Source organism: Doryrhamphus excisus, linkage group LG6, assembly GCF_037039965.1.
Source record: "Doryrhamphus excisus strain RoL-2023G ecotype Guam linkage group LG6, RoL_Dexc_Guam_v1.1, whole genome shotgun sequence".
Lineage (NCBI taxonomy): Eukaryota > Metazoa > Chordata > Actinopteri > Syngnathiformes > Syngnathidae > Doryrhamphus > Doryrhamphus excisus.
In genome coordinates this window covers 12,252,437-12,280,094 of record NC_136362.1, presented here as the reverse complement: position 1 = coordinate 12,280,094, position 27,658 = coordinate 12,252,437, and the positions used below count along the sequence as shown (strand labels likewise).

The following is a 27,658-nucleotide window of genomic DNA, read 5'->3' as shown; positions in this document are numbered from 1 at the left end:
ATAGTGTGTTTTGCTGCCTTGGCCTGGTTGCTCTTTGTTTATAATCTCTGTGAGGTTTACCTGATTAAAAAAAGAATCAATTTTTAAAAAAAAAAATTTTTGCCATAGGCCGCACTTTGGACGCCTATTGATGTTTAATCACAGGTTTGATAGTTCACTAAATTTCATTATCCAACTGATACAATTATTGCTGGAGCATTATTTTTTACCATGTAACAAAATGAAACAAGGGAGCACATCTGATCACTACTTATACATTTTATTAAGATTGTGTGACTCATGATGAAGCTTTCAGCTTCTTCTCTGCGCAGAACTTCTTCAGCATCAGTGTTGCCACCAGTGAGAAGGTGGCAACCAGCGTGAGGACAGTTCTCATGGCTTTGAACCATGCAGGGTAGCCCGGTAGCAGCATCAGGTCATAGTGTAGAGACAGACCTAATCCCATTAGAACGACCAGGACCCCTTCTACAACATTGTCCCTGCAGAGCAGAGCCAGCCAGGCCAAAAGCGATGGAACCACACTGTTTCCCAAGTTCATCCAGTCCGGTCGAGCAGGACTTCCATCCGGGATGGCAAACCCCCAGCGAGCACCTCCAAGGAAGGAGACTATAGAAGCTCCGTACATCAGTTGGGCGTAGGCTACTTCGGGGTAGAAGCACTGCGTTGTCACCATGGCGAGAGGGGCAGCCACAAATGGTATGAGCCCGGCGAAACCAAGATACACGGCTGGTTTAGGAGCCTGCCTGATGGTCCTCAAACTGAAACCTTTGGTGTCTCTTGTGTCTGAATGGCAGAGACGTGAACCAGCCCCGGTGGCAGGTCTGATGCACAACAGCCTGTTGATGGAAGCCACTTTGGGTGGAATCAACATTGAGTCGACCTTGGAGACTAGCTGAGCATTTGTTGTAGAGTACGATGCTTGGGTCATCTGTTGATGGCATCTCCATATTGGACGCTGGAAGCACATCACATTTTCATTCACAGAATACTCTTCATCACATACTTTCTTAACTTACCCTAGAAATGAGATGTCTACAAAGTGCAAGTCCAAACATTTCCAATCTAAAAAAAACAAATCTTTCATTAGACGTGTGTGCATGTATGTATGTATACATTTACATAACTTCAATGTACTTCGGAATATTAACTCGTGCTAGCTAACAACCTTTAGCTCATAACTGATGCAATGTCGAGCAATCGTCCAGTAAAAAAAACAGAACTTGTGGTGAAGTACCTTAGATTTGTCTTTTTAAATGCGTCTCACTCATTAGCTTATCAAATTCAGCACATATACACAAACGCGTTAGTGTTTGCTAGCTTTGTCAGGGGTCGTTTGCTTCCATTAGTGATCATTTTAATCGGGGTTTGATTAAATGCCTGTTTTCAATCTTAGCATCCTAAACACTTTAAAATACTGAGTTTGTGTTTATGTCAATTTCCTCTTCTTAAAGGCGTTATTTATGATAATTTGGACTCGTTATTGCTGTAAAATCGCCCCTGTTTTCCTCAAACTAAATGAAACAAGTTCTGCTATCGACTGTTTTGCCTGTCCGTGGTAGGGGGACATTAAGTTATATTCAAGAAGACAATTGTTCGCGTTATTCAATATCTCCAACCTTTTCAGCTACTTTTTAAAAATTCAAATATATACTGTCAGTAATAGCATTACAATGCTACATACTTTGATGAGGATGAACCGGTGATTCACAAAAACGGCAATTTAACGATTTATCATTTTACCCTACACAGCCGAACCTCCCCGAGTTGCATAATGACGTGACGTCTTGAACGCAGCATTATTGAGTCTGTTCGAATCCCAAAGGTGCCAGCGCCAGTGGTAAGCGCACAGAAAACCCAAACAAACACCAATAGCAGCACTGCCAGGGCATTCTACTCACACCGGAGTGTCATTTCGTTGTTATTTGAAGACTTAATGCACCTTCGAGTCTACTAAAGGTTGCTCTGCTCCGAATAAGGTACGCCGTATTGTCACACAACATTACAAGTTAGCTCGCTAGCCCTTAGCAGGCTGATGAATGTGTGCTGCCGCTGCTAAGGTAGCCATTTTGAAACTGTGTTGTTTCAACGATGCCACTTCTATTTACCTATGTTTGTACGTTCATGGCAGCTTCTGTGAGCTGATATTTCAAGTATTTGGAGTTTATTATTGCATTTACGCGTGAGACGTATGAAGAGCTAGGCCTTGGAGCCACATTAGCTCATTGTAACATACCTCACAGTCTCCGGGTTCAGTTAACAGGCGAGGTAACACCAGCTATTAGCTAACACTTGCTAATGTTCACGTAGGTAAGTACACGGGTGAGCTAGCAACTGAGTTCGCGCAGATATTGGAGCACACTCTATCGGCGATTGACTTTGAAAAGTTTCGACATTAGAATCTAGTCTTTGTCCGAATTGCACCTTTGAACATTTGTCAACTTGTGACTTCGGTGAGACGGCGTGTGCGTGTTGCACTTGGTCTCGTGCAGAGCAAGAGGGCGCATGTTTTGTTTTTGTTGTTGTTATTATTATATTGTTACTAATGGTTCACTTTGCAATCGGGGCTGTTTGTGATAATATTATGTCATTTTGTTCCATTGTAGGGAACATCACTGCCGTCTGTAGTAGCTGTAAACTCACTGATGTGAGCTATTACGTAACAGTTCAGTGGGAGTGCGATGGCGGTTGAGCCGTTTCATTTGGACGTTAAACTGCATTACAGTACATGAAACACACAGACAGTTCGGCAGTCAGTGTCTGGTAGTTACTGGTTACTGTTACTGGTCCCATCGAGGTAGAAGTAGGAAAGTGGGGGACTCTCATCCTCCTTGTACATTTTTTTATTAAAGGCAACCACATATTAAAGCTAGTATATTTGATGACTAAGTCATTATTTTGTACCTATATGTTGTTTCAGAGATGTCCTTTTTAGCTGTGATACAGAATAAAGTGCATAGTTTTTTCACTTTCAATTGAATGTGTCAGAAGATTAATGTTGGTTCAACATCACTGTCTTAAAAACTAGATTTGATACTTTCTAACATTTATTTTTGGCTTACAGGTGCAGATACTTGTGAAACACCAGGACGTCTTCAGAAAACTGGTCATTCTCAAACAAAAGGAATTTTGACAATTTTTTTCCCCTTATCCTCTTTTTTTGTGTGCCAGGAAAGGTTAAAAACAATTAGTACATAATATTGAAGAGTGATTGACACATGGCAGACTTTTGCTTGGTTTCTGGTCTTGCCTATCTATGAAAACACAGCTTCCCCTCTTTCTTCTACATCCAGAAAACTACACATAGTTAAACGGGCATTTTCACAAATGTGAAAGCACATCCGATAGAAGTTATGCATCACCCAGCAAGCTCTCCATTTCACTAACCAGAAATGAAAATGATAGCAATGTAACACAGGTCTAATTTCCTTCATTGTCATGTGACTTTGAATCAGTGAGCATTGTTTCCTTCCAAGCCTGGCAGTCTTTTTTTCCCCCCCCCACCACATTAATGAGGTGAGCAGCGGGTTTCAGTCACCTCCATTGCCTGCAAAAGACTGTCCCTGACCTCATTTTCTTTTCTGCGTGTGGTTAAATAGATTTTAAAATGATTCGGTAAAAAGTTAGAATTGATGCCAACAACCTACTGGCCCACACAGTGTGGCAGGATAACACGTGTTTGGTTCTCCCCGACTTGGTGTCAAAGTGGAACTGCTACAAAGACCTGCCTCTTGTGCACGAGTGGGAGAAATTCCCTCTAAAAATAAGAGTTTTCAAGTCTGGCAATAAAGGAAATGGCCTAACTGGATCAGTGAAGAGAACTTCAGAAGGTGACCTGGACTATAAACCGTAGCACTTGGGACAGGATTCACCACGCAGGATTAAAGTTCCTCGGAGACCACTGCGCCTTTGCTTTTGGAGAGCCCTCACCATCCTTGTTGGGCCTGTTTTCTGGATCACCATTCCTGCAATCCTTTGACCCGTCTCCCAGTGTTCCACCCTGGACGAAGGGATCGGCCTGTGGGAAAAGGGGCTGTCCTGTCCTGGCAGACGTTTCGAGGTGCTAGTCATTGTGCCGCTCCCTGTCTGTCAGCGCCAACAGGCCTGAAGAACCGAGCCCTGACTGACAGAGGGTGGAGGCCGAGGACTTCAGAGCCACTGACTCTGGGGTAATTATTGCCGACATACTCACTTTATTTTTAATATTTCATGCTCACTTTATAGTCTGTATTTTCAATTCAGCCTGACAGCCTAATCCCACTTGAACAACATCTTCAGTGCGCAACTGAAGCTTTCAACTATTTTTTAAGAATAGACTGTTTTTTTTACAGTATAATCTTTGGTGCCTTTATCCATTGAAGATGACTTGAAAGTTATAAGACAAAAACAGTGGCGTGGAAAAAGTGTTTGCCCCCTTCTTGATTTCTTTTTTTGCAAGTTTGTCATACTTAAATGACAACATAACTGAACACAAATGCAGTTTAGAATTAACCTTTTTATTATTAAAGGATTTTTTTAAATGTAAACCTAAATGGCCCTGTGTAAAAAGTGACTGTTTGGGCCACCATTAGCACCAACAACTGCAATAACTTGCAATGAGTCTCTTACAGCACAGTGGAGGAATTTTGTCCCACTCGTCTTTGCAGAATTGTTGTCATTCAGCCACATTGGAGGCTTTTCCAGCATGAAGTACCTTTTTAAGGTCATACCACAGCATCTCAATAGGATTCAGGTTGGGACTTTGACGAGGCCACTCCAAAATCCTGATCCTGTTTTTCCTAAGCCAGTCAGAGGTGGACTTGCTGGTGTGTTTTGGATAATTGTCCTGCAGCACAAACCAAGTTAATTTAAGAATTTCAGAGATTTCAGAATTCATGCTTCCATTTATCAAAGCAAGTCTTCCAGGTTCTGAAGCAACAGAAAAGCCCCAGACCATCATACTACCACCACAATATTTTACTGTTGGAAAGATTATATTTTCTGAAGTGCGGCATTACTTTTAGAAATTATGAACACTGACCTTAACTGAGGCAAGTGAGGCCTGCAGTTCTGAATGTTGTTGTGGGGTCTTTTGTGACCTCTTGGATGAGCTGTCGCTGCTCTCTTGGGTAATTTGGGTTGGCCGGCCACTACTGGGAACGTTCACCACTGTTCCATATTTTCGCCATTTGTGGCTCACACTGTGTTTTGCTGGAGTCCCAAAGATATACAAATGGCTTTATAACCTATTCCAGACTGATAGATCTCAATTAATCTTAGTTAACCCTCAGGGGAAGGGTCAACCACTTATTCACACAGGGGTTGCATTTTCATTTTTCATACCACTGTATATAATACCACAGATTGATGTGGAGCAAACAATCGATTGGCATTCCTGACGTCAATCTCTTTTGTCAGATCCTGGCCATGAGGTTTGATGCCTCCATCCACTGACCAGAAACACTGGACCTAAATGGCGCAGCATGACTTTGTCCCTGCCTGGCTTAACTTCTCCACGCCCCAGCCTGCCAAGGTTTGTGTCTGCATGCATAGAAACCATGTATGTGTGTGCAAGCAGTGTCCATCCATGCTAGCTGGCATATGTAATTGTAGTCAGGGATAGCGGTGTCATGAGACACTTCACGAGACGAAATGATACAAGAGATTGGGTCTACGAGAATGAAACAAGATTTTAACTCTTAAGAAAACTACACTAGATGGAATGATGTCTATCTTTTGAAGATCTTTCGGTCGTCTTCACTTTGTCAGGCAGGTCTTATTAAGTGATGTATTGATTGAGAACAGGTATGGCAGTAACCAGACAGACCACTTAACCGTGATGGGTTTTGATATATGCTTGCAGTAAGTGTCCTGTTGGAAGATCCAGTGACGCCCAGCTTCATCCACGTCACACTGACACATGACATTTTCCTATTTTATTTCATGATCCTCGCTAGGCCACAACCTTCACATGTGACAGATTTGCACCTTCACTGAGCCATCTTTATGCTTTACTTTTTTGTGTACCCCACAGTACCTAAACCCCAGTCTTAAATGTCTTGTCATAAACTGATAAACTTTCAGCTGTGTGTACCATACAGTTGTAACCAGAGTGAATTTCTGATCTGATCTGGCTGATCAGGAACTGTCCAAACTGCTGCGATCTTGTTATCGTGCATCTTATTTGCAGCAGAGCAGAACAGCAAATGTGTACTTTTGGCTTTTTCCTTAAAACACTCAAACTGCTTGTCATAACAGGAATTTAAATTGCTCTTGTTGTGTTGGTAAATGGCAAACTTACTAATCAATATAATTTTCAGTAGGGTTTGAGTCTGGTAGTACAGTGGGAGTGGAGTCAAGTGGGCCGTAATTAAGTGAGTCAAAGACCTCGCAGCAAGGCAATTATGAGTATAGGTGACATTTTTCACAGATCAGTAAAGAATCAAGTATGAAGCAGATTGATTTGTAGCTTTTAGGAGGGGGTGGGTGAGAATACTAAAACATGCTAGGTGTAATATGACTAAACAATATGCTTTGCATAGTATTACAAAGCTGTGCAGCTGGTTTGCTGACTTAAGTGCTGAGTGCAACATGTCACTGTGTTTTTTCCCACCAAATTATTCACACATTATTTCATACATTCATATGAAAGGGTTTTAAGTTAAGTTTGAACTACGAGAGAGTAAGAGGCACTGCCAAGTTGTTGCATGGTACGTATGTAGCGTCTGTCGAGCAGTGACCTTTTTCATGAAATACATTTTGTGCCAACTGCAGTCTCTGTGTTTACCGTTTGCAGCAGATTGCAATATGTGCACACAATATGAGTCTGGTTTTCATTTGGAGCATACTCGGCATGAGCCGAAAATCTGTTCTTGACAGATTTTACATTTTTAGTTGTCATACGTTTTGAAGAAACTTAACAGCCCGCTAGGCCTCGCAGTGAAACCGACTGCTTGCTTTTATTCTTTTGCATATTGGTAGACATGAATGAAATATGTCCGGTGGCATGCATTGTGCTAATGTCTACGCTAATGACCGACTGCACTCATGGTCAGCTGGATTAGTTTCAAATTGAGTTGAGATGATGTAGTGTTCACAAAGCGGAATGTTGTTGTGTTGCCTCATGGAAATGAGTTGTTTGATTGTCCAGTGGTGGATAATATGCTGTGAGTCAAGTTTGTCAGTCAGACTGGATTTTACAGGCAGCTCACTCAGCTAGGAAACAAGAACGGGGTCACTGTCTCGTCCACAGTGCCGCGTTTGTTCAGTGATTACACCACAATGTTAATGCCATTGTCATTATTAGAGCCTTCTCGACATGAAATAACACCCCTATAGTCATGTTTACATTTGTATATCCCAATATAGTAGCTATAATGAGAGAAGAGACATTAGACTTAAATAAGATCTAGCTTTTTTTTTCCCGGACAGCGTACTTCCTGCTGTTTCATCAATGCATTGTAATAGCGGCTTTAAATGGCAAGGTTCAGAGTGGAGTTTTATCTTGTCGTGGTTTACAGTAGCCCTTGTTGTTATCATTGTGCCTGTTGTGAGATCATTTTAACCTGCAATAAATCCTTGTTCTGTCGATGATGTCACTCTGCCTGTCTCACTGAACAATTACTGACATCTAGTGGCCAATATCGAATACTACATTTGCAATTTGAATGCTTCTTCTGCCTTCAATTTCTATTTGTATTTTCATGCTTGAAATTGCATAATGTAGGCCTGGAATCGGTACAATTAGATACAATTAATTTGCTTAGCTGGGCATGTTTGTTTTTGGGTTTTTTTTATACTAATAAGCCGTATTCAATCACAGAACATTTAATTGTTAATTTTTGAAAAAAAGCTTAATATAGTAAGGGTGCTATGTTTAGTGACCGTACCTTTTAAGAATTCTTACTACATACATACAATAGCCTTTTTTACCCTTATCTAAATCTGTTATGTTATACAGGTACTTCAGGTGTTGGATTGCCTATGTACATTTACAGGATTATGATCCATGCCTGTGGGTTTTACTTTGAATTTATTAGTTTTTGTTATCTTTCACTAAACTAAATCTTTGCCTTGCTTCCTCTTGCAGTCCCCTGCAGCCACCCTCGATAAACAAGGTGAACCTCACCATCACAGAGAGGGCAGAAATGCTGTGAGCCGCCGCCGCCACAACTCTTCCGATGGCTTCTTCAACAATGGCTCCCTGCGCGCTCCGACAGGTATTGGTCGTGAAGACTGACAGTGCTCTGCTCATTTTCATGTGAAGTGTTTTCCACAGGACTGTAATCCACCTGTGGTGTTGGTCACAAAATAATAATGTTTTTCACACTTAATTATGTAAAAGAGTCAGTGCATACCTGCTCATGAATATTCAATGCAGCATTTTGTAAATATATAATATTAATAGTACACCAGAGTCGTTGTAATAAGTGATGGAATTTTAAAGCTGCAACCTGTATTTCCTGTTACGGAAACACACACAACTTAATCCTTTCCTCATTCATGTTTAATTCAAAAGGTTTGTAGTAAGACCTTGTTTCTTACTAGGGCAAGTGTTTTTGGTTTTCACACACTGATTAGTTGACAAGAATATTCTCTCCCTGATTGACTGGGATAATTGCTGTAATGTGGGTGGGGCCACATTTGTCTGTTGGCTATGATGTCTTGCACACTTCACCGTAATTTACATTTTTCTAATGGAGTACATAAAATATAAGTAGTTGTAAGCAGTATCTTTGTTCTCTTTCGGAGGTGATGGATGGCAGCAGCCCTCGTTGCTTTTGAGACACGACTCTGTGGACTCGGGGGTGGCCAAAGGCGGGCACAGTGGACTGGCGGGAGGCTCGTGTTGGAAGGATACACCCAGCTGGCATGGAGCCCTGCGGGGTGCCCAGGACGGCCACCACCACCAGGGACGCCACCCGAAACGGGGAGGGGGCGACAGGGACAGGCAGGGAGGGCACCGGCAGCGCAACGGTAACTTCCATCCCCGTAAGGGCACCTCATACCAGGACAAGTTTCCCAATGAAGAACGCAAAGATGGCAAGGACGACAAGCTGAAGTTTGTGGAAGAGGACTTTGTGAGTAGCCAACGTTCGCTTATTTGCATTCAATGTTGTCGTCGCTGTCTAGATTTTATTGTTAAACCCAGTTTGATCACAAAGAATAATACAAATAAAATGCTAAGATGCTAATTCTTCCGTTTCTTTGCAGCCCTCCCTCAACCCTGAAACAACTGGAAAGCCTGGAACTCAGATGAGAACAGTGGCTCCCCATGCTGGAGTGTGGGGTAAGAACTAACTACGCAGTAGGCATAAAGTCCTTGACATGCTTCTTTAATCCATGTTTTGCACATGCAGTGTATGTCCTAACAGCTGCCTTGATCCACCCCACCCTCAGAAAATCCCCCAAGCGGCAAGCAGATGGTGTCCAAAATGTTAGTTATCAAGAAGGTTTCGAAGGAGGACCCCAGCACTGCCTTCTCTGCGGGCTTCGCCAGTGCCGGCGCCTTGCCTGCCAATGGCGCCAAAGCCCCCATCACCGGCTCAAGCGTCTACAAGAATCTGGTCCCAAAGCCTGCTGTGGCCCCCACCAAAGTAGGAAAGACTCACGTCTCTCTTCAGCAAATGTCTTCTTCAGCATTTCCTTTCATCTATGGAAAATGTTCTTACTGACGCGCATGGTTTGTCCTGTTTTTTTAAAGAGCACCCAGTGGAAAGCCGGCGGTAGAGAGATTGCCAAGTCTAGCCGAGATTCCGTCTTTACCAACCCAGTTTCTGCTGCCAAACCCAGCACCCCGGTCAGTGCACCACAGCACAACACCCCTAAGGAGGTGAGGATTTCAAATGGCGCCACCTATTCTAAATGCACATATGGAAAAGGAGAAACACACCCAACCGTCTTAAACATGTTTCACATATGTTTCTGACTGCTCTGCCAATTGCACGTTTTATCTCCCCATGGTAATTATTGTGTCTTGTGTGGTTGGATGAGGTGGCTGCCCTTTTTTTTTCCCCAGGAGCAAATATGCTCTCTGTGCTGGACATCCAACTTATAGTTTGACAAACTCGGAAAACTTAAATAACCAAACTCGTCTTTTACAGTGAAGCAGTCAAAATGAAAAATAATGAACTTAACTAGCGTTATTGGCGTCCTCATCTTCTGCAGCACCCTTCCAGCACGACTCCTCCAATAGACATTGCGCCGTCAAGGCTGAAGCTGATGCGGCGCGGCCCGGACCGAAAGAGCGAGTTCCTGCGAGCTCTGAAGGACGAGGGCACCGGAGAGCTGACGACAAGCAGCAGCCCGGGAACATCAGGAGAGGTTAGGAATGCTTCTACTTGCTTCTGTATTTGTAGTACTTGGTCAGGGGATGGTTTATTGATTTAATGATTAATTTATGATTAAAACAAATGAGGAAGTCAGTCAAAATTTTGGACACACTTACTTATGACTGGTAGTGAATTTGTAAACACAAATTCAGCCTTTTAAGTAGCATTACCTCATGTTGACATTGTGCTGGACACTAGGGAGCAGGTCTCTCACCCAGTCGGTAGGCGTGTTGGGGGCGTGGTTTGATCCCTGTCTTTTGGTGCATAAGGTTAGCGCTATATAGGATGTTCCATCTTTGTGATTGTGTGGTTTTTTGAGCCATTGAGAAATCTCTGCACAAAACCTTGTCTTTCTTGCAACAACCACAACATACTACTTATAATTTCTGACTAATAATAGTCAACTGTGAAACAGCCATAATTTATGAATAATTAATTGAACTCTGCGATGCATAGTAGCAGTGATAATCAAATTCACGTGTCGTGTTTTTGTGTCCAGGGTGAAAGCAGCACCCCTGAGCCCAAAGCTTACAGTGAGGATGTCTGCCATGAGAATGGGCTGTCCTACTCCCTCAGCGACTCTGACACGGAACACCTGTCCAGCTCCCTGGAGGCCGAGCACAGGTAGGACGACTTATTTCAAAAAGCACCTGCATGTGACTTAAAAGTTTTTGTCCAAACTTTTTATTCATTGTATTTTTCTCTATATTAATCTTCTCATGGCGCCACGGCGGTCGAGTGGTTAGCATGCAGACCTAGGGTTCAATTCCACCCTCGGTCATCTCTGTGTGGAGTTTGCATGTTCATGCGTGGGTTTTCTCCGGGTACTCCGGTTTCCTCCCACATTCCAAAAACATGCTAGGTAAATTGGCGTCTCGAAATTGTCCATAGGTATGAATGTGAGTGTGAATGGTTGTTTGTCTATATGTGCCCTGTGATTGGCTGGCCACCAGTCCAGGGTGTACCCCGCCTCTCGCCCGAAGACAGCTGGGATAGGCTCCAGCACCCCCGCGACCTCGTGGGGAAAAAAGCGGTAGAAAATTAATGAATGAATGAATAATCTTCTCATGGCGGCACGGCGCGCGAGTGGTTAGCGTGCAGACCTCACAGCTAGGAGAAAAATAAAAAAATAAAATTATTAGTCAGATAATGCCACCGGGACTATACTGGAAAAAGTCACTTTGAGAAACCTCCTTGTCCAGATTGCTGAAGGCCATGGGCTGGCAGGAGTACCCAGAAAATGATGACAACTTCCTGCCTCTGACAGAAGACGAGCTGAAAGAGTTCCAGACAAAAACGGAGCAGGTGATGACTTCGCCATCGTTATCCCTGTAATGTTTTAAAGCGTCACCTGACACACCATTTGTGCTGTTTGCAGCTGAAGAGGAACGGCCTGCAGAGGAACGGGGTTCTGCCAAGGCCACGGGGCGTCACCCTCCACTTCACCCCCTGGAGGAGTGTGGCGGAGGCGCACGTCGAGGAGGGCTCAGAGTCTGAAACCAGTAGCAGCAGCCAGACTTCTGACGACGACGACGACTGCATCAAATCCTAACGTGGCTTTACGGAACAAAAAGAAAAAAAAATTAAACAACACAACAGCCGACACCGCATCTCAGCAAGCGACCTGCCCTCCTTCCTCTCTCATCTTTGTTTTTAGAGCACCATTTTGAATTTCTTTTGATTTTTTTTTTGTTGTTGTTCTTGCACAAGGGAAAACCAATCATATCCCAGTGAAGGGGGAGATTTCTGCTCTGCCAGACGTTGTTTTCCCTGCGTTTCCTCCTTCACTGCAATCCCGCCCTCTCTGAACCTGCCCCCCCTCCTCCTTTTTCTTCCTCGCTTTGTGGAACTGAAGTGTTCATCAAGAAAAAGAAGGGCAATGAATGCACACTTGATTCTGCTTTAAACAGACTAACTCATTTCATTGATGATGCTGATGACACATTAATGATATTAATAAAATTGGTTCCTGACAAGCTGATATGTTTCAATATGAATATGGCTACTGTCATGTTTGAAAGTTATGCAGGTATATAATTATTTTTACAAGCTGTGTTGTGGACTTGAATTACCGCTCTCTGCGTCTTTCAGAAATTCATGTAGGAATTATCACAGGTGTTAGATTTAAAACATTGAAATAAGATAAAAGTGCTATGTAGTGTTCTCATCACTAGGTGGCAGTAGTGGAAAAACCCGATAAGCCGTTCATCACTGGATCTTACCATCACTGTCAAGTTTGACATGATAGCGTGACGAAGTTCGTGGTACGTTTTTGGCTTGTCAAGTTTAGAAGAAATGAATTTGAGGCTAACTGGCTAGCTTGTTAGCTTAAGAGTTGTGCAACTTAAGAGTTGCACAATGTGATATAAACAACGAATACAGGAGTGAAAAGGTGACTATTGTTTCATGTATATTGTGATTTACGCCATAAAATATTCGTCCTATATTAGTTTTGACATACTTAGATTCATTGCCGTGAAAACATACAATGAAAGTGTTAGAATTCCTTTCACACTTCTGTACTAGTGCCGCCCTTTGAAAATGCTAAAAATGTTGGCATGTTAGTATGCTAATGTTAGCATTTTAACGCAGAGCATGATAGCAATATCTTTTTAAGTTCATAGTCACTCATGTTAGCAATGCTAACATGCCAATGTCAGCATGCTAACACCTCGCATAATTGTGTACCTATGAAAATGGCTAAAATGCTACTATGCTGATATTAGAATGCTAGCAATGCTAACACTTAACATGAGTGTGTTCATAAAATATCAAAATGAGCCCCTTCTTTCCTAATAGATCAGGGGTGTCCAAACTGTGGCACAAAAATCCAACTATATATATATTTTTTTAAAAAGCAAAAAAAAATCTGATAAAAGTGTGAAAAATACTAAGCAAAAAAAAGTCTTAATTTTACAGGAACAACATGAAAAATAAAACTCAATACACTCTTAATATGAGAATGTAATTTAAGTAGCATAGAGTTGAAATACAAGGGAAAAGTCTTTTAACTCCTCACTTATTTTTAGAAAATTTGTTGAATTAGGGAAATATAAAATCAATGAACTAAAATTAAGAAACAATTTACAAAGGCTATATTAAGAAAGTTAAAATATTTTTGGAAAAAAAAACAGACTAATGCTTTATCAACTTGCAAACCTGGGATGCCATTTTTCCTTGAAATATACAACTTATTAGCATATCTATATATATTGTGTTATAAAATATCAAAGTGACCCTTGCATCCTTTCATTTTTTTGACCGTGACCCTTTGTGAAACAAAGCTTCGGCACCCATGTTAGTCATATTCAATAAATTCCATCAAAAGGTGACATTCAAGGTCTTTATTAAGCCAAACTTTAATTTACATTAACAATTAGAGAAACAGACTGTGCAATCATGGGGGGGGGGGCGGAACAATACCAACATAACTGCATATTCCAAAGCAGCAAAAGCTGTCAAACAGGTGCAATAAAACATTTTCCACAACATTGGCATTCTTTCAACACACTTCAAAGATGTACAAAACAACACATGAACAAGTGTACAACATCTAGGCACGATATCCCTTTGTCGAGTGGAAGCCACCTTCACTGACTGCCGAGTGGGGAGATAAGGGGTAGGAAAGCGTTAAGACACAAAAAAGTGTTGGGCAATACAAAAAAAACCCCCAAAAGTCCTCACCTCTCCACCTCCATACTGTTTGTGTGTCCATTAGAGTCACCGTTGGTTTTGTTCACACCGTTACCGTCCGTCTCCTGTGCGTTGTCCTGCTTCACCTTCTTGACACCTTCCTTCACAGGACTCTCCTCTGGCTTCCTCTGAAACACACACAGCCGAGTTGGACCATGTCGCCTGGTACGAGGACCGTTAAGATTTGAGCGGCCCTACCTTCTTCCTGACCAGGTGGCTGATGTCGGAGACGGGAGTGTTGGCGGCGGCGGCGGCTCCGTTGGTGCTTGTGACTTTGGCGGTTGATGTGCCGTTGGACTGGTTTGACATCAGCATTAATAATACATCTCACGAGCCACAACATTAACGGTAAGAAAGTTGTATTCAAAACCATCCTTTTTACATAATGCCCAGAGGTATTAGTTGTAGTTTGAACTAGACACCGTTCTCCCTCATCTCAGTGCGGTTCTACTAACCACAAACATCAGTAATGTAAAATTCCACTCACTTCCGAGGTGGCACAAGTGCTGCCATGCTCTCCAGTGGAAGCAGGGAATGCAGAAGTGGAGGCACCACCCTGACAAGCACATAACATCATCACTTATGGAAAAAAAATATAATGGGAATTAAATCATAATATTACAAGAAAAAAAAAATATATATAAAATGTTCAAAATGGTTAAGTCGGGCCTACCAGCACACCCTTCACAGCCTCGGCATCAGCTCTCCCCGTTTTCAGGCCCTCGGTGGCGTCCTCCACCTTCTCCTGGATCTCTGGCAGCAGAGCCTTCAGCTCCTCCATCTCCTTCCTCTCCTCGGCGAGCTCCTCTGGGCCAGCAGCATTCTGGATCAGCTCTGTTAGTTTCTCTGCAGGACAGAATGGGACCACGGTGCACAACAGAGGGCCCTGGTGTTAAAATGTGCTCCCATAAATCATTAATACGGTCCAAAAAGGAAAAAAAAAAGCAACCCGTGTTTCAGTTTTAGACAGTAATTCTGACGACCCAATCAGAAGGACTTTATGCTCTCACCCAGCCTGCTCTTGATGACGGAGATGGAGCTATTGAGCTCCTCGATGGCTTCTTGGTACTGCATGTTCAAACTGAAGGTCAAACCTAGCTGGTAATGAGTCTCGGCGAGCAGTCGGCTATCCGGGTCCAGGTGCTTCAACTGGAGCTTCAGACACTCCTGGAAGTCTTCCAGAGCTTGGGTGTAGTTACCTGTGAGCAGGGGTTGCAAAAAAATAAAGAGGAAAAAGGTGAAATGTCTAAGTATGTACAGTAATCCCTCGTTTATCTTGGTTAAAATCCAGCTCAACCATGATAGGTGAATTGCCCACAAGGCATGCTGGGTAGTCCAGCTGTAACAACATGAACTAAGAACGATCAAACATTGGATATCAAGAGTATAACTCCTTGTTTACGCCTGATGACCTCAAAATCTCAAAAATGTGCCAAACATTGCCAAATGTGAGAAAGTGTACCACAAGCTACCCAGCATGCCTTGCGGCAGGAATACAAGCATGTACAAGCGACTATTTTGGAGACTCAAGTATTCCACAACAGCACTGCAAGTCATTTTGCCAGCTACATTTTCCATGTTAAAGGTTTAAAAAGGTACATTTGGGAATTCCCGGTGGGCCAGCTTAAGACGTTTTAAAGTAAACATGCATCATGACCAGTTACGCTTTTCCACGTATCCGTGTGAAAGGCTGAAACCTACCCGTCTCGGCAGAAACTTCACCCAGCTTTAAGTGAGTCTGCGCTGCCATCAGCTGGTCCTCCTTTGCCTCTTTTCTACACCAAGGAGGAAATCCAAGAGTAATTTTTCCCCACATGTTTTTCCAAAACAAAAACCAATGTAGATGGCAGCCACCGTCTGCACCGACCTCTTGTAGATGACCTTCGCCACCTCCAGCATCTCCCAGGCCAGTTGAAGGTTCCCAACCTCGTCCTCGTCGTCACTTTCCTGTATTAGGAAAACAAAAATTCGCATTCAAACCTGATAATTCCGACGTGGTTTTGTTTTTATACCTTTTCTCCAGCATTGTTCTCTTCACCTTGCTCTTCTGTATCGGCTTCATCACCATCTAACAACATAGCATAGAACTTTGAAATCAACCAAGTATCTCCTAGGAGGTTTACAGCATTTTTTTGAGGGGAGGGGTGTTTGTGGTAGGGATTATGACAATTAAAAAAAAAAAAAAAAAACTTAAACTATTAGGAAAGCAGGAAGTGAACAAATGTAACAATGGATGGGTAGGCTTTAATAAGCTTCCTACTCCTTTTGGACATGTGGAACTGTGAACTGATTATGTGATGCATTCAATTGTAATTTGATGCATGTTCAAATGAAATAAAACCATTACCAAAATTAGAGACCAGCCTGTGCGTGCACGCAACGTAGCAGAATCGTGCAGTGACTAATGTGAGCATGTCATCAAAACGCGTCATAATGCAATTGCCTTGCCAAGCACTGTAACAAACGGAAAACTGAAAATGCGCTACTATGGCCAATGTTAAAGGAGACCTATCATGATCATTTTTAGCCCTTTGTATAGAGTCGTGGACTCCTATAGAGCAGCTACACACAAATCAAATCATAAATACTGAACGAAAGTTGGCTGACTCTCCTCTCACAGTGTGTTAATGGCAGCCAAATTGTGTGATACATCCTAAAAATATTGTGATACATGCTAAGGTCCATATCGCCCAACTCTAGTTTTAATATATTCCACCCACAGCCCGCCTCCAGGCACCCCCACGCCGCTATGATTGATCCTACTCTGCTGGTACAGCCAACACCATGTACAGATTGTACCCGGGCATGCCCATATAAGGACGTCACAGGCTCCATCCAGCCAGTGACTTCCCACAAGGTTTTAGAAGAAAACACTGAAACCGAGGTCAGAAAAGTGGAAAAAGCATAAAAGGTCCTCTTTAAGATAAAAGAAAAACACATTAAAGCTACTTAGGTCATTTAAGAATAAGGAACAGCAGGTCTTCTGTTGTGATCTGGCACTATAGAGAAAGCATTAACTGGTCTGAGGTACCTTCAGCATCTTCTTCCTCCTCGGCTGGTTCTTCCTCCATCTTGTCTGCCGCATCCTCTTCCACTTTCTTGTCTTCTGGTTCTTCCTTGTCAGTTGGCGTTTCTTCTACCTTCTTGTCTGCTGCCTCAGTGTCTTCTGGTTTTTCAGTCTTGTCTGTTGTCATTTTATCTTCTGGTTGTGCCTCCTTGTCTGATGGTCCTTCAGTCTTGACTGTTGTCATTTTATCTTCTGGTTGTGCCTCCTTGTCTGATGGTCCTTCAGTCTTGACTGCTGTCATTTTATCTTCTGGTTGTGCCTCCTTGTCTGATGGTCCTTCAGTCTTGACTGTTGTCATTTTATCTTCTGGTTGTGCCTCCTTGTCTGATGGTCCTACAGTCTTGTCTGCTGCAGTTTTATCTTCTGGTTGTGCCTCTTTTTGGGCAGATTCTTCTACCTTCTCAGCTACTTTTTGGTCTTCTGGTTGTACCTCACCTGTTGGTGGTTCTTCCACCTTCTTGTCCGACAGCTCTTCTTCCGGCTTTTCTGCTGCTTCTTTCTTGCCGACCTCACTTCCCTCATTTTTCTGTGCATCTTCAGGCTTCTCTGCCATGGCTTCATACACCTGAACCCTCAGCTCATCCCTGGTCTTTTCTGTTATGAAACAAGAGGACATTAAACACCCGTCGTTTTTTTAGCATTCATTTTTCCACTCACCGTCAACATTTTCAGTGCCCTCAACGTTGGAGTCTTTGGGTTTCTCCTCGTCTTCGTCCTCCGGAACGCCTTCCAAAGCATTACCGAGTACCGAGTTCTCCATCCTACATCAGAACACTTGCAGTAAGCTCGTTTTTTTTTTTTTACTATAACCCTTACATTTTACACACACACAAAAAAATTATACCTTGCCATATCCAACAGCGCTTTGCCACACCAGAAGAATGCCTCTGCACACTCATCTGCTGTGTCTCCATATTTCTTAGCTCTGGAAAAACATTTAAAGATCATTTTATTTATCTGCCTGGGCTATCAGCATCAACACATTTCCATTCAGTGTAGGGTTGTCCTAACTTTTTCCAAAAAGGGCCTGCACACAGAAACATTAAAGCACGTGATATTCTTCACTTATGTGTTCAGGAAAACATGGCTAACCAATTTAATGCTATGCTAAGCAGTTGTGTTATAGTTTAAAGAAACCTCCCAGATAAACTGTCAACTTATAAAGCTTTCGGGCTTCCGTAGGCATGCTTCCATTCATTTGTTTGTTTGAGTTTGTTGAGCAACAACTTACAACATGCCGCAGGCCTCCTGCAGTGTGCTCACCGCCTCCACCACCTTCCCCATCACCAGGTGCTTCTTACCCGCGCCGATTAGCTTGTTGGCTTCCTCCATGTTCACTGAATTCCATGTTCGACATCAAAAACAACTTCATTAGTACACAGTCAGACAAGAGCAAATCCACCACGACATTTGTTCGATATTATACTAAAACATACTAAAAAACGTGCCACGTCATATGTTCTACTAACAAACCTGTGTGGATATCTGCTTGGAAAGGAGATTATGCGGTGCTCGGTGTGATGTCCGCTGCCTCCACGCCGCTTTGTGAGTTCGCTTGCATTTGGCGCCAAATATCCGTGCTCCTTTGTGGCCTACTACCGGGTTCGTAATCCAGCGCGGGAGAAAGTCTTAAAGGCGCAGTCACCAGACTCGGATACTCAACTAAATGGGTGGTTTACATTCTGTTAACAGTACAATGAGGATATAACACTAATATCATAAGGTTTTTAAGGTAATCTGAATGACATAAGTTTAAAAATAAGTATGGAGTTATGTAACATAATTATTTCTCTATGTATCCATATTTGCTAATCATTTTGATCACTTTTTTTTTACTTTCCCTTTTTTCATCATTGCATATGCCAGCCAATTATTATAATATCTACATGAATAATTTTTAGATTGTGCTGTATGGAATATTGTTTTTCTGTGTGTGTGTGTGTGGAGTGTTAGTGGCTCTGTCACATCCTGCTGTGATGGAAAGCGTACATCCAACTCATCCTGCTGCTTCTGTGGTGCCATTGTCTCATTATACATGTCTGGACCTGGCACCCAATCTGCTTCCCACTGAGAAAAACCACACACGGTTCCTGCTATCATTACTGACTGATGTTAAACAGCTATTACATCAACTGTCCCCCCCCTCTTAGCAGTTTGTTGTGCATTGTGAAACCATTTACTATTAGCTACGAATGCTTCTGGGTGCTCAGTGTACAATTTTGAATAATTTAAGTCTACCTGTACTTTGCAACTCTATTATTTCATCATCACCGCTTAAAATAAAACAAGGTAACATGCTTTTAGGGCCCCCTTAGTGACCAAAATGAAAGATGCGAATGCCCTTCAAACGTCCAGATGCAGCAATTACGGGCATATTGTGAAATAGCAGATGACAACAGAGCAGCATCTGATCAATGAGGCGCGTCTAACAAGAGGTTATTGTGTGCAGACCCTCTTATCTGGCCCTTGATGCGGTGACCATGGCAACAGCATTTAACATCACTCGGTGACAGCAGAGCGACGACTAAGAAAAGATTTGAGGTTTTCTTCATGGCAGGCACCAATAGATTATGCAGTGATGAAAGAAAAACAGAAGGACAAGTGGTTGAAAAAAAATATACTGAGAAAATATGCATTAAAAAAGGGCGGGAAATGTAAATAACTACCAGATAAAAGAATAAATGTAACAGGAGTAAACACAATAAGAATAAATAAGCATTGCTATATTAAAAATTAACTGTACCATGAAAAAGCCAGGAGGAGGAAATGAGAGCTGAAAAAAGCAGTACAGGTTAAATCCAGGATGTTGCAATGCAGCACGCCCACTAATGCAAATATAAGAAGCCATGCTGGGAAACATGGAGGCATTTCATCAACAAAATGACTTTTACATCATTTTTGAGCTGAATAAGAGTTATAGTTTTATTACTGATGCAGCTTTGTGTCATCAGTTCTGTAATTGATTCCATTCTGCTGATGATTGACAGGTTTTGTGGAGACTTTGTGTTACAGACGTCTTTTCGAAGGTCGGGTTCTCTGTAGGGTTCTTCAATCAAGATCTATGTGCTTTCTGAAAGTCACCAAGCATGTTAGCATAGTAATGTTAGCATACTAGCTTTTTTTGCTATTGTAATGGGTACATATAAACACCAATATCATGCTGGGTGTTACCATGCTAATGTTAGCATGCTAATATTAACATAGTAACATTTTAGCCCTTTTCATGGCTAGACACTTACTATATACACTTAGTACTATCATCTCATCATGCTAACATTAGCATAGTAACATTTGTAGTGTTTTTCATAGGTAGACACTTTTATGCTAGGTGTAATTGAAATTAAAAAGATTGATGCTAACATGAGGATGTTAGCATGCTAGCTTAATTTTTTTTGGATTTTCATGATTTTCATGTGAAAATCAAGCAGACACTAAGCTTTTTCATGCTGGGTGTTAGCATGCTAACATAATTATATAAATGTTTTTAGCATTTCCAGAGGTAAGTGAAGGTTACAGAAACACTTATACATGTGCTAAGTGTAAATTTACAGTTGTGAATGTCTGATTCTTGTAATATTACATTATTTCTCCTAAATTTACGACTCGTAATATTCTGAGTTTTTTTTTCTTGGAAATGTACAACTTTATCCTTGAAATTACAGATTTTTTTATTGTTTCGTAAAATTAAATGTTAATTTGAACCAAAAATACTGTATGTTAGAAAATGTATGCACCTGAAAACTGTGCGGTGAATTCAGAGATTTAAATTTAGCAATTACATTTGGAGTTAACATTTAAATTCACCATTGAATTTCCTACCTCAGACGTGAAGAAAATAAGCTAAATGAGAAAAAAGTAATCATAAAGGTAAAAAAAAGTGTGACACATTTTACATTGTGTGCCCCAAGGACCACCCATTAGAACTGTTGTAAAACCCGAGTAAGATTTAAGTAAGTAACTCTACTTTTAATTGAGTACATTAGGCTCTTTCCATCTCGGTTCATGACAAAAGAATTCATCTGAATCAGTTAGAAATAATTTCTAATTGCAAATAAAGGTTTAACTTGTGCCGCTTCATCATTACTCTGCATGAATCTCAGTGGTCTCAGGGGGATGTCGCTAGATAAGGAAATGTGCCAAGTCATGCTGTGTGTGTGTGTTGACTGGAGATCACATGTTTTCTCGCGAGAATTGCGCTACTATATAAATAGCCCCATCACCGCCCATTCTGACTCCAACCTCTCAGCTCGACAAGACAACTAAACTCCGAACCCAACTCAGGTATGTGTTCAAAAATAATACAGACTAATCTCACCTTGTCCATTTACGGTTAATTTTAACACCTTTTTGTTTGCTTTAGACTCTTACTGTACTTTATTTCTGTGTGGATATTATGGCCACCTTGTGGTTCACTATGAAGAACGCGTTGAACTTGAGAAACGAGTTCATTTAAATGTAGGAACTTTACAAATATCCCGAGTGTCGCGGTTTAACGACACATTCTCAAAGTGAAAGTAACATTTCCCCCTTCACTGTTCATTTTCGATTAACTTGATTGTCGGGACGTACTAAAATCATTAACTCTAACATAATTTTTTTTAGTATGCTATGTAAAAAACCTGTTAATTACTTGCATCGTTGTTAACATATTGAACACACATCTGCCACTGTATGTGTGCTATTATTGAGTTGATTCACATCAGTATTTAAATATTTAGATGTCAAAAAATGGCATCTTTCACCTTAAATTTGAAAAAAGTATAAATTAATTAACTAAATGCAACTTGACTTCGGTGTAATTGCTGTTAAATAATTTCATGTGGTAATAATGTGGTAATAATCATAGACCAATACAGTCAACAAATACACTACCAGCAGTTTTGTTTTTTACCTAAAAACTGATTATATGTGCATATTTTTAAAATATACAGTACACATGCACCAGCCACAACATTGGGTACACATTCATGTAGGGAATATGCTGCAGATGAGATTAAATATGAAACAATATGGAGGAAGGAGAGAGAGCGAGAAGGATCACACTAACAATATTAATATTGAAATATATTTAGCAGCTTGGAAGATCCTACACTGGTGTGCATGCATGCTTATGTAGTGTGTAATGTAGCTATTCATGAGTTAAATACTCAAACTAAACGTTAAAAAAAAACAAACTGTAATCCAGTTACCTAAAGATGGCGGCAGGCAAAGCTCAAATCGGAAAGATGGCTCCAGATTTCACTGCCAAAGCTGTGATGCCAGACGGTCAGTTCCAGGACCTGAAGCTATCAGACTACAAAGGTAATTCAGCACTCGTTTTTTTTCTGGACTTTCATTGGCTGGCAAGTGTTTGCTTAATGGATGAATATTAATGAACGACTCATCTTGCTTTGATGCAGGGAAGTATGTCGTCTTCTTCTTTTATCCACTGGACTTCACCTTCGTGTGCCCGACTGAGATCATTGCATTTAGCGACGCGGCCGAAGAATTCCGGAAGATTGGCTGTGAGGTTATCGCCGCTTCTGTCGACTCCCACTTCTCCCACTTTGCATGGTGGTTATAGTAACACCTACGCCTTCAGTGTTGGTGCTCCTTCACACATGTTTATGTTTGGTTGTGCTCTCCGAAGGACCAACACTCCACGTAAACAGGGCGGTTTGGGCAGCATGAAGATCCCGTTGGTGTCTGACATACGGCGCACCATTTCCACAAATTACGGCGTTCTGAAGGAGGATGAAGGAATTGCTTACAGGTAGGTAACTATGATACTACTATAGGTAGGCAAGAAAACATGAAATAACATGAGCTTCTAAGCAGATGCAGTGTAACTGCAGAATTAAGGCCAATGATGCGGTTTCCATGGAAACCCAGGGCAGAATCTTCCACTGCCCCATGCAGTAGAAAAAGCACAAGGAGACAAGTTAATCCATGCATATTAATTTCACAAATGAATTACTATTCTAATCAAAAGTATATAAATATAACTGCGTGTGTTTGCACACTTACAAATTTCCCTTCAATGTGTAACCTCCTTCGTGCAACATGCCGGAATGCTTTTTCACTTCCTTGGTGCTGCAGCATGTATTTGTATGGGAAAGACCTTGCCCTTCTTCCACTTCGTGGCCGTTTTTTTTTTTTGGCTTAAAACTGCACCAAACATGCTCTCTTCTATTGTAGAGTTGCATCATCACCTCTTTGCGCCTTTTGCACAAAAAACGTAAAAGATATATAAATAAGTCTTTGTTAGCGAATGAGTTAAGAGACAAAATAGCACAAAGTTTAAGTATTTAAAATATCAAAACAAAAGGATGTCAGAACAATTCGGAAATTAAGTTTTTTTTAAAGTTATATTAGGCTAATAGACCAGTCCAGGGTGTACCCCGCCTCTCGCCCAAAGACAGCTGGGATAGGCTCCAGCACCCCCGTGACCCTCGTGAGGAAAAAGCGGTAGTGAATGAATAATAATAATAATACATTTTATTTGTATAGCACTTTTCAGAGTACTCAAAGACGCTTTAAATAAATAAATATAGAGTTGAATAAAAACAGAGTAAAAGATGCATTAAAATACAACATCCATACATTCATTCAGAGCTAAAACAAGGCTTAAAGCGCTGCCATCATGAAAGCAAAAGATAAATGAAGTCATTATGAGATTTTTGTTCTCTGCTGAACACGGTGGGTTACATTCCTGTAATCCAAAATCACTTCCAAGTGATGTTACAATTTTATTAAGGTGCCACCCTGCAGATGATTAAAGCACTAAGCGATACAAGACAATTAAGTTAAACACGAACCCTCAGGAACGCATCTTCCTTTGTTTCTCAGGGGTCTATTCATCATTGATGACAAGGGCATCCTGAGACAGATCACCATCAACGACCTCCCGGTTGGACGTTCTGTTGAGGAGACCTTGCGTTTGGTCCAGGCCTTTCAGTTCACCGACAAGCACGGAGAAGGTAATTCACTGCATGACGTGGTTTCAGGAAGTTCATAAATTCTGTGTACTACATATCAGAATATCTGTTCCTCATTACCAAAAGTGTTCCAACTGGCAGACTCATTCACAATGTGCTTTTGAAATGACCTTAACTAAACAAAGAGAAAGTAAATGTGTGTAATCTTGGCATATCTTTACTGTTTCTTTACTTGGCTTTTTGTTTCAGTGTGCCCAGCCGGCTGGAAACCAGGAAGCGACACCATCAAACCTGACGTCCAGAAAAGCAAGGATTTCTTCTCCAAGCAGTGATAAGACCAAGGCCAGAGTTTGCCGCCTCATTTAGCTCTAAAAGATCTTATCATATAGATAACATTTGTACAAGTTAATATTTTATATCCTGTGTCTGTGGAAGCTTTGATTGGGGACATTTTAGTCATTCATATGTGCCTGATTGTCTTTTAAAATGTGTACTAAGGAACAAAGTGTTTGTTTTATATTCATATAATGCATCAATCTCTGTCATTCCTTATTGTAAAAAAATGTGGAAATGAAACCCCAGGTGTGTCACATTTATTGTGGTTATAGGTTTTGGCATACTGTAAGCAGATAGTCTTTCATTGAAATTAAAGTATTTGGTGCTCACTATTTTTAAAAAAGCAACCTGTTGTAACGTCTTTACCAGTCATGATTCTTTTGCTTTCATTATGGCAGCACATGATACTTGGGTTTCATAATGAATACTACAGAGGTTGAGACAAACTATTAAGCAGAGTTTGTACTTATTATTAATATTATACATTTAATTTAGGAAAAAAAAACATTGTTAGGAACCATCGTGCTAACGTCACGTTCATGTCAGGATTTTTATTACTGTGGCACAAATCACGTCAGGGCGGGATCCCAATTAGCGTCTTTGCTAGCTAGCTTCAGCAGATAGGTGTTAATAACTACTTTCTGTAATTTAAGGTAGTGAGTCACACATTTCACTTATATTTTTAATTATAAACTTGCAATATAGTATTAATTTGCTGTACATTGTCCAGTCCTTGTAAAATCAGGGTTTATAGGTTTGTTAGCATTTGCTAACATTTTTGCAAGGAAGATGGCAGCCAGGAAGATGTGCCTCAAGAAGAGCAAGGAGGAAACTACTGAGGTTTGAAAATATTGAACATACTCAGCCTTTGTTTGATAATTACATATGAAAAGATAACGGTTAAGTAAATAGATGCGGAATCTCAATTCGCTCACTTGTATAGGAGTAAGTATGACAGTTTCGCGCTTGCGCACTCAATATGCTAAGTATGGCAGTGCGCCAGACCGCCATCCTTCCAGCATTTTGAGTGCCTAAGTGCGGTAACTTGTGCACTCAAAATGTAAGTACAGAAGTGCGCGAATTGGCTTAAGACACACTTAATTGACTTAACTGCGCCATCTGGTGGACCCAAAGTGACATGTTGGATAGAAGGGCCACCATCACACGCCATCTTTTAACATTGTTTGCGTGTTTTAATGTTTTTAAGTGGACAGGATTATTTCCGAGCGACCTAAAGAACAAACAGGGGTCAGTCGTCTTTGTCAAGAGGATGATGGCTGTGGCTGTGTCCTCCATTACTTACCTCAGAGGCATTTTTCCTGAGGTTGCCTACCGCGCCAGATATTTGGAAGGTGAGCGTTGCACAAATAAACACATACAGTAAATATCACAGACATGATGTAAGATACACTTAAGTCAAAGTAAATCAGTGAAATCTCACATGAATTTCAGCTGTCAATATCCATATTTTGAAATGCTTTCAGTTGACTTTTCTTCACCAGATCTGTGCATCAAAATTTTGCGTGAGGACTGCAGCACACCAGGAGCCAGCAAAGTTGTAAAATGGTAACTGAAAATGAATGAGTGAATCTACTATTTACTGTTCTTTCTGGTTTACTATGACTAGCTGTAAAGATGCATAATGTTTTAGCCACTGATGGTCATTTTATTGTAAATAAATTAATCAATTATATTTTTCCAGGTTGATTGGCTGTTTTGATGCACTGGAGAAACAATATGTAAGTACTGCACATTCATCTTCAACTACTTCAAATATTTTTGTCATGCTTTTTCATTCAATCTTTGGTTATGACTGACTCTTATCAGCTTCAGGTTGTCTTCATTGGGGTAAGTGCGCACTGAAACGACACAATTACAGCAGGCACATACAAAATAGCTGCCATTGACTGTATTTGCTGTGGAATTTAGGTATACACCAATTCAGATGAACCTAATGTAAGTTCTGTTGACACATAGTATATTTTAAGCTTGTCAAGAATATAGTCTGAAGTCTATTTTTGCAGTGCATTATCGAGTCCTACAATTTCAAATTCAAGTACACTGACCAGGGGCCAGAAATGGATATAGCCAGGTTTGTCTGCAGATTCAAGATGTTGTGATTCAAGTGAATTCAAGTGAAATAACCAACGTTAAACCACAGGAACAACGGCATGAATGTGCATGTCTCCATGGAAATCACCAAGGCAGCGTCTGTGCTGCTCATCAGGAAGCTCTTCCTACTCATGCAGAACCTCAATGACCTCCCCAACAACATCCACTTGACAATGAAGCTCTACTACTATGACGACAGTGAGATATCACAAAGCTGAACAAAATAAAGAATGTGACATTAGCGTTCATATCGCAAACATCCAATGCTTTTCTTCCTCAGTAACTCCAGCTGGCTACGAGCCACCGGGCTTCAAGGAGGGAGAGTCAGACAGCCTATGGTTTCAAGGCACGGCTGTGCACTTCACACTGGGTGAAGTCCAGACGACCTTTCACACCTTTCAAGTGCGGGTATCTGCTCAGCAAGATCGCCTAGGGAAGCTTCAGGAAGGAAACCATGTCAAGGAGACGGAGGAGAGGACCCCGTCGGAGAGAGACGTCAACCAAGCAGGCGGCGAGGTAGAGTACTTGTGCGACGTGTCTCAAAACTGATAAATTGACTTGTTTCTGGTCAGAAGTCTGTTATGCCCGATACAGTTCATATTTTCACAGTTAATTGGTTCATACCTGACAGTGATAGATGAATTTCTATGAAATTATTATTATTATTTTTGTTGTTAGAACATAGAAAACCTACATATGGTTTTTAATATTAGAGCCTTCTAGACATAGAATAACACCCCTATATTCTCAACCAGTTGGGTTGAGAGTACAGGGACAGATGGTAGCATTAAAAGCATTGAAAATTAAAAGCGATTAGTGGAGTGATGCAAAATAACTGAATCACAATAATTGAAAAACAATTATTGAATTGCAGTAATAATGATAGACGTCTGCTTTTATTCCAACAGGGCCCTTGCAAGATCGTTCGGGATTTTGATGACCTGCCCTCCGAAAATGGTAAGTTGTTTCCATTGAAAACGAACATCAAGTTATTGACTATAAACTTTTCTTAATTCAGAGTCTGCACAGTTCAAGAAACCCACAAAACATCCGGCAAAGGTAGTGAATATTCCAAACATGTTAGCAGAAATTTAGTTAATTAGACACCAATGTTTTGCTCACAGCTGCTTGCATTTCAGAGAGAAACAACAATCAAAAATAGACTAAGAAAGAGGAGAAGAAGAACTTAACTGCATAATTTGCTAAAATATTGTATTAGTAATCAC

The 27,658-nt window shown here is 41.2% G+C and overlaps 5 protein-coding genes across 13 annotated transcripts; 3 read left to right on the top strand and 2 right to left on the bottom strand.

Moving 5' to 3' along the window:
* Positions 1 to 265: 265 nt before the first annotated feature.
* Positions 266 to 2,519, bottom strand: LOC131126307 (transmembrane protein 69-like). Of its 5 annotated transcripts, none has more exons than XM_058068678.2 (3): positions 2,422 to 2,519; positions 1,017 to 1,062; positions 266 to 955 (listed from the first exon to the last, which is right to left on the bottom strand). In XM_058068678.2, the coding sequence occupies exons 1-3, from the start codon at positions 2,502 to 2,504 to the stop codon at positions 278 to 280; spliced, it is 807 nt and encodes a 268-aa protein (XP_057924661.2). In that variant the 5' UTR covers positions 2,505 to 2,519; the 3' UTR covers positions 266 to 277. The 5 variants fall into 5 exon arrangements, with proteins under 5 accessions (XP_057924661.2, XP_057924664.2, XP_057924663.2 ...); XM_058068681.2 differs by lacking the exon at positions 2,422 to 2,519 and adding an exon at positions 1,741 to 2,413; XM_058068680.2 differs by lacking the exon at positions 2,422 to 2,519 and adding an exon at positions 2,234 to 2,413.
* On the top strand, positions 1,691 to 12,304 carry gpbp1l1 (GC-rich promoter binding protein 1-like 1). 4 transcript variants are annotated; one of them, XM_058068675.2, is made up of 12 exons: positions 1,691 to 1,837; positions 3,062 to 4,166; positions 5,395 to 5,509; positions 8,066 to 8,195; positions 8,728 to 9,056; positions 9,190 to 9,265; positions 9,376 to 9,572; positions 9,680 to 9,808; positions 10,144 to 10,299; positions 10,807 to 10,931; positions 11,510 to 11,612; positions 11,686 to 12,304. In XM_058068675.2, exons 3-12 carry the CDS (start codon positions 5,450 to 5,452, stop codon positions 11,857 to 11,859), a joined length of 1,479 nt encoding a protein of 492 aa, XP_057924658.2. In that variant the 5' UTR covers positions 1,691 to 1,837; positions 3,062 to 4,166; positions 5,395 to 5,449; the 3' UTR covers positions 11,860 to 12,304. The 4 variants fall into 4 exon arrangements, with proteins under 4 accessions (XP_057924658.2, XP_057924656.2, XP_078647562.1 ...); XM_058068673.2 differs by having other exon boundaries at positions 1,828 to 1,976; XM_078791436.1 differs by lacking the exon at positions 1,691 to 1,837 and adding an exon at positions 2,037 to 2,057.
* Positions 12,305 to 13,636: 1,332 nt separating this feature from the next.
* On the bottom strand, positions 13,637 to 18,705 carry LOC131125334 (histone-binding protein N1/N2-like). 2 transcript variants are annotated; one of them, XM_058066771.2, is made up of 14 exons: positions 18,541 to 18,705; positions 18,299 to 18,404; positions 17,912 to 17,992; positions 17,725 to 17,828; positions 17,032 to 17,661; positions 16,013 to 16,068; positions 15,868 to 15,947; positions 15,702 to 15,775; positions 15,011 to 15,199; positions 14,674 to 14,846; positions 14,488 to 14,556; positions 14,199 to 14,297; positions 13,992 to 14,128; positions 13,637 to 13,904 (listed from the first exon to the last, which is right to left on the bottom strand). In XM_058066771.2, the coding sequence occupies exons 2-14, from the start codon at positions 18,397 to 18,399 to the stop codon at positions 13,898 to 13,900; spliced, it is 1,800 nt and encodes a 599-aa protein (XP_057922754.2). In that variant the 5' UTR covers positions 18,400 to 18,404; positions 18,541 to 18,705; the 3' UTR covers positions 13,637 to 13,897. The 2 variants fall into 2 exon arrangements, with proteins under 2 accessions (XP_057922754.2, XP_057922755.2); XM_058066772.2 differs by having other exon boundaries at positions 18,537 to 18,669.
* A 2,525-nt stretch (positions 18,706 to 21,230) lies between these two features.
* Positions 21,231 to 24,663, top strand: prdx1 (peroxiredoxin 1). Its single transcript, XM_058066780.2, has 6 exons — positions 21,231 to 21,348; positions 22,253 to 22,368; positions 22,467 to 22,620; positions 22,697 to 22,819; positions 23,896 to 24,026; positions 24,234 to 24,663. Exons 2-6 carry the CDS (start codon positions 22,263 to 22,265, stop codon positions 24,314 to 24,316), a joined length of 597 nt encoding a protein of 198 aa, XP_057922763.2. The 5' UTR covers positions 21,231 to 21,348; positions 22,253 to 22,262; the 3' UTR covers positions 24,317 to 24,663.
* A 207-nt stretch (positions 24,664 to 24,870) lies between these two features.
* On the top strand, positions 24,871 to 27,620 carry zte38 (zebrafish testis-expressed 38). The gene is made up of 11 exons (XM_078791435.1): positions 24,871 to 25,160; positions 25,528 to 25,672; positions 25,823 to 25,886; positions 26,023 to 26,059; positions 26,148 to 26,168; positions 26,250 to 26,276; positions 26,345 to 26,412; positions 26,482 to 26,630; positions 26,713 to 26,948; positions 27,341 to 27,389; positions 27,451 to 27,620. The coding sequence occupies exons 1-11, from the start codon at positions 25,110 to 25,112 to the stop codon at positions 27,525 to 27,527; spliced, it is 924 nt and encodes a 307-aa protein (XP_078647561.1). The 5' UTR covers positions 24,871 to 25,109; the 3' UTR covers positions 27,528 to 27,620.
* The last annotated feature ends 38 nt before the right edge of the window (positions 27,621 to 27,658 follow it).

Coding starts and splice junctions, on each gene's coding strand:
- gpbp1l1 (XM_058068675.2), top strand. CDS start 5,450: ATGGCGCAGCATGACTTTGTCCCTGCCTGGCTTAACTTCTCCACGCCC. Junction 9,266..9,375: donor TCCCCATGCTGGAGTGTGGG/GTAAGAACTAAC, acceptor CCCCACCCTCAG/AAAATCCCCCAAGCGGCAAG. Junction 9,573..9,679: donor CTGCTGTGGCCCCCACCAAA/GTAGGAAAGACT, acceptor GTTTTTTTAAAG/AGCACCCAGTGGAAAGCCGG.
- prdx1 (XM_058066780.2), top strand. CDS start 22,263: ATGGCGGCAGGCAAAGCTCAAATCGGAAAGATGGCTCCAGATTTCACT. Junction 22,820..23,895: donor GATGAAGGAATTGCTTACAG/GTAGGTAACTAT, acceptor TTTGTTTCTCAG/GGGTCTATTCATCATTGATG. Junction 24,027..24,233: donor CACCGACAAGCACGGAGAAG/GTAATTCACTGC, acceptor TTTTTGTTTCAG/TGTGCCCAGCCGGCTGGAAA.
- LOC131126307 (XM_058068678.2), bottom strand. CDS start 2,504: ATGCGCCCTCTTGCTCTGCACGAGACCAAGTGCAACACGCACACGCCG. Junction 1,063..2,421: donor AAGTTGACAAATGTTCAAAG/GTGCAATTCGGA, acceptor TGTTTTTTTTAG/ATTGGAAATGTTTGGACTTG. Junction 956..1,016: donor GTAGACATCTCATTTCTAGG/GTAAGTTAAGAA, acceptor ATGTGCTTCCAG/CGTCCAATATGGAGATGCCA.
- LOC131125334 (XM_058066771.2), bottom strand. CDS start 18,399: ATGGAGGAAGCCAACAAGCTAATCGGCGCGGGTAAGAAGCACCTGGTG. Junction 15,200..15,701: donor TGAAGTTTCTGCCGAGACGG/GTAGGTTTCAGC, acceptor CCCTGCTCACAG/GTAACTACACCCAAGCTCTG. Junction 14,129..14,198: donor GCCACCTGGTCAGGAAGAAG/GTAGGGCCGCTC, acceptor TGTGTGTTTCAG/AGGAAGCCAGAGGAGAGTCC.
- zte38 (XM_078791435.1), top strand. CDS start 25,110: ATGGCAGCCAGGAAGATGTGCCTCAAGAAGAGCAAGGAGGAAACTACT. Junction 26,277..26,344: donor CCAATTCAGATGAACCTAAT/GTAAGTTCTGTT, acceptor CTATTTTTGCAG/TGCATTATCGAGTCCTACAA. Junction 26,949..27,340: donor TCAACCAAGCAGGCGGCGAG/GTAGAGTACTTG, acceptor TTATTCCAACAG/GGCCCTTGCAAGATCGTTCG.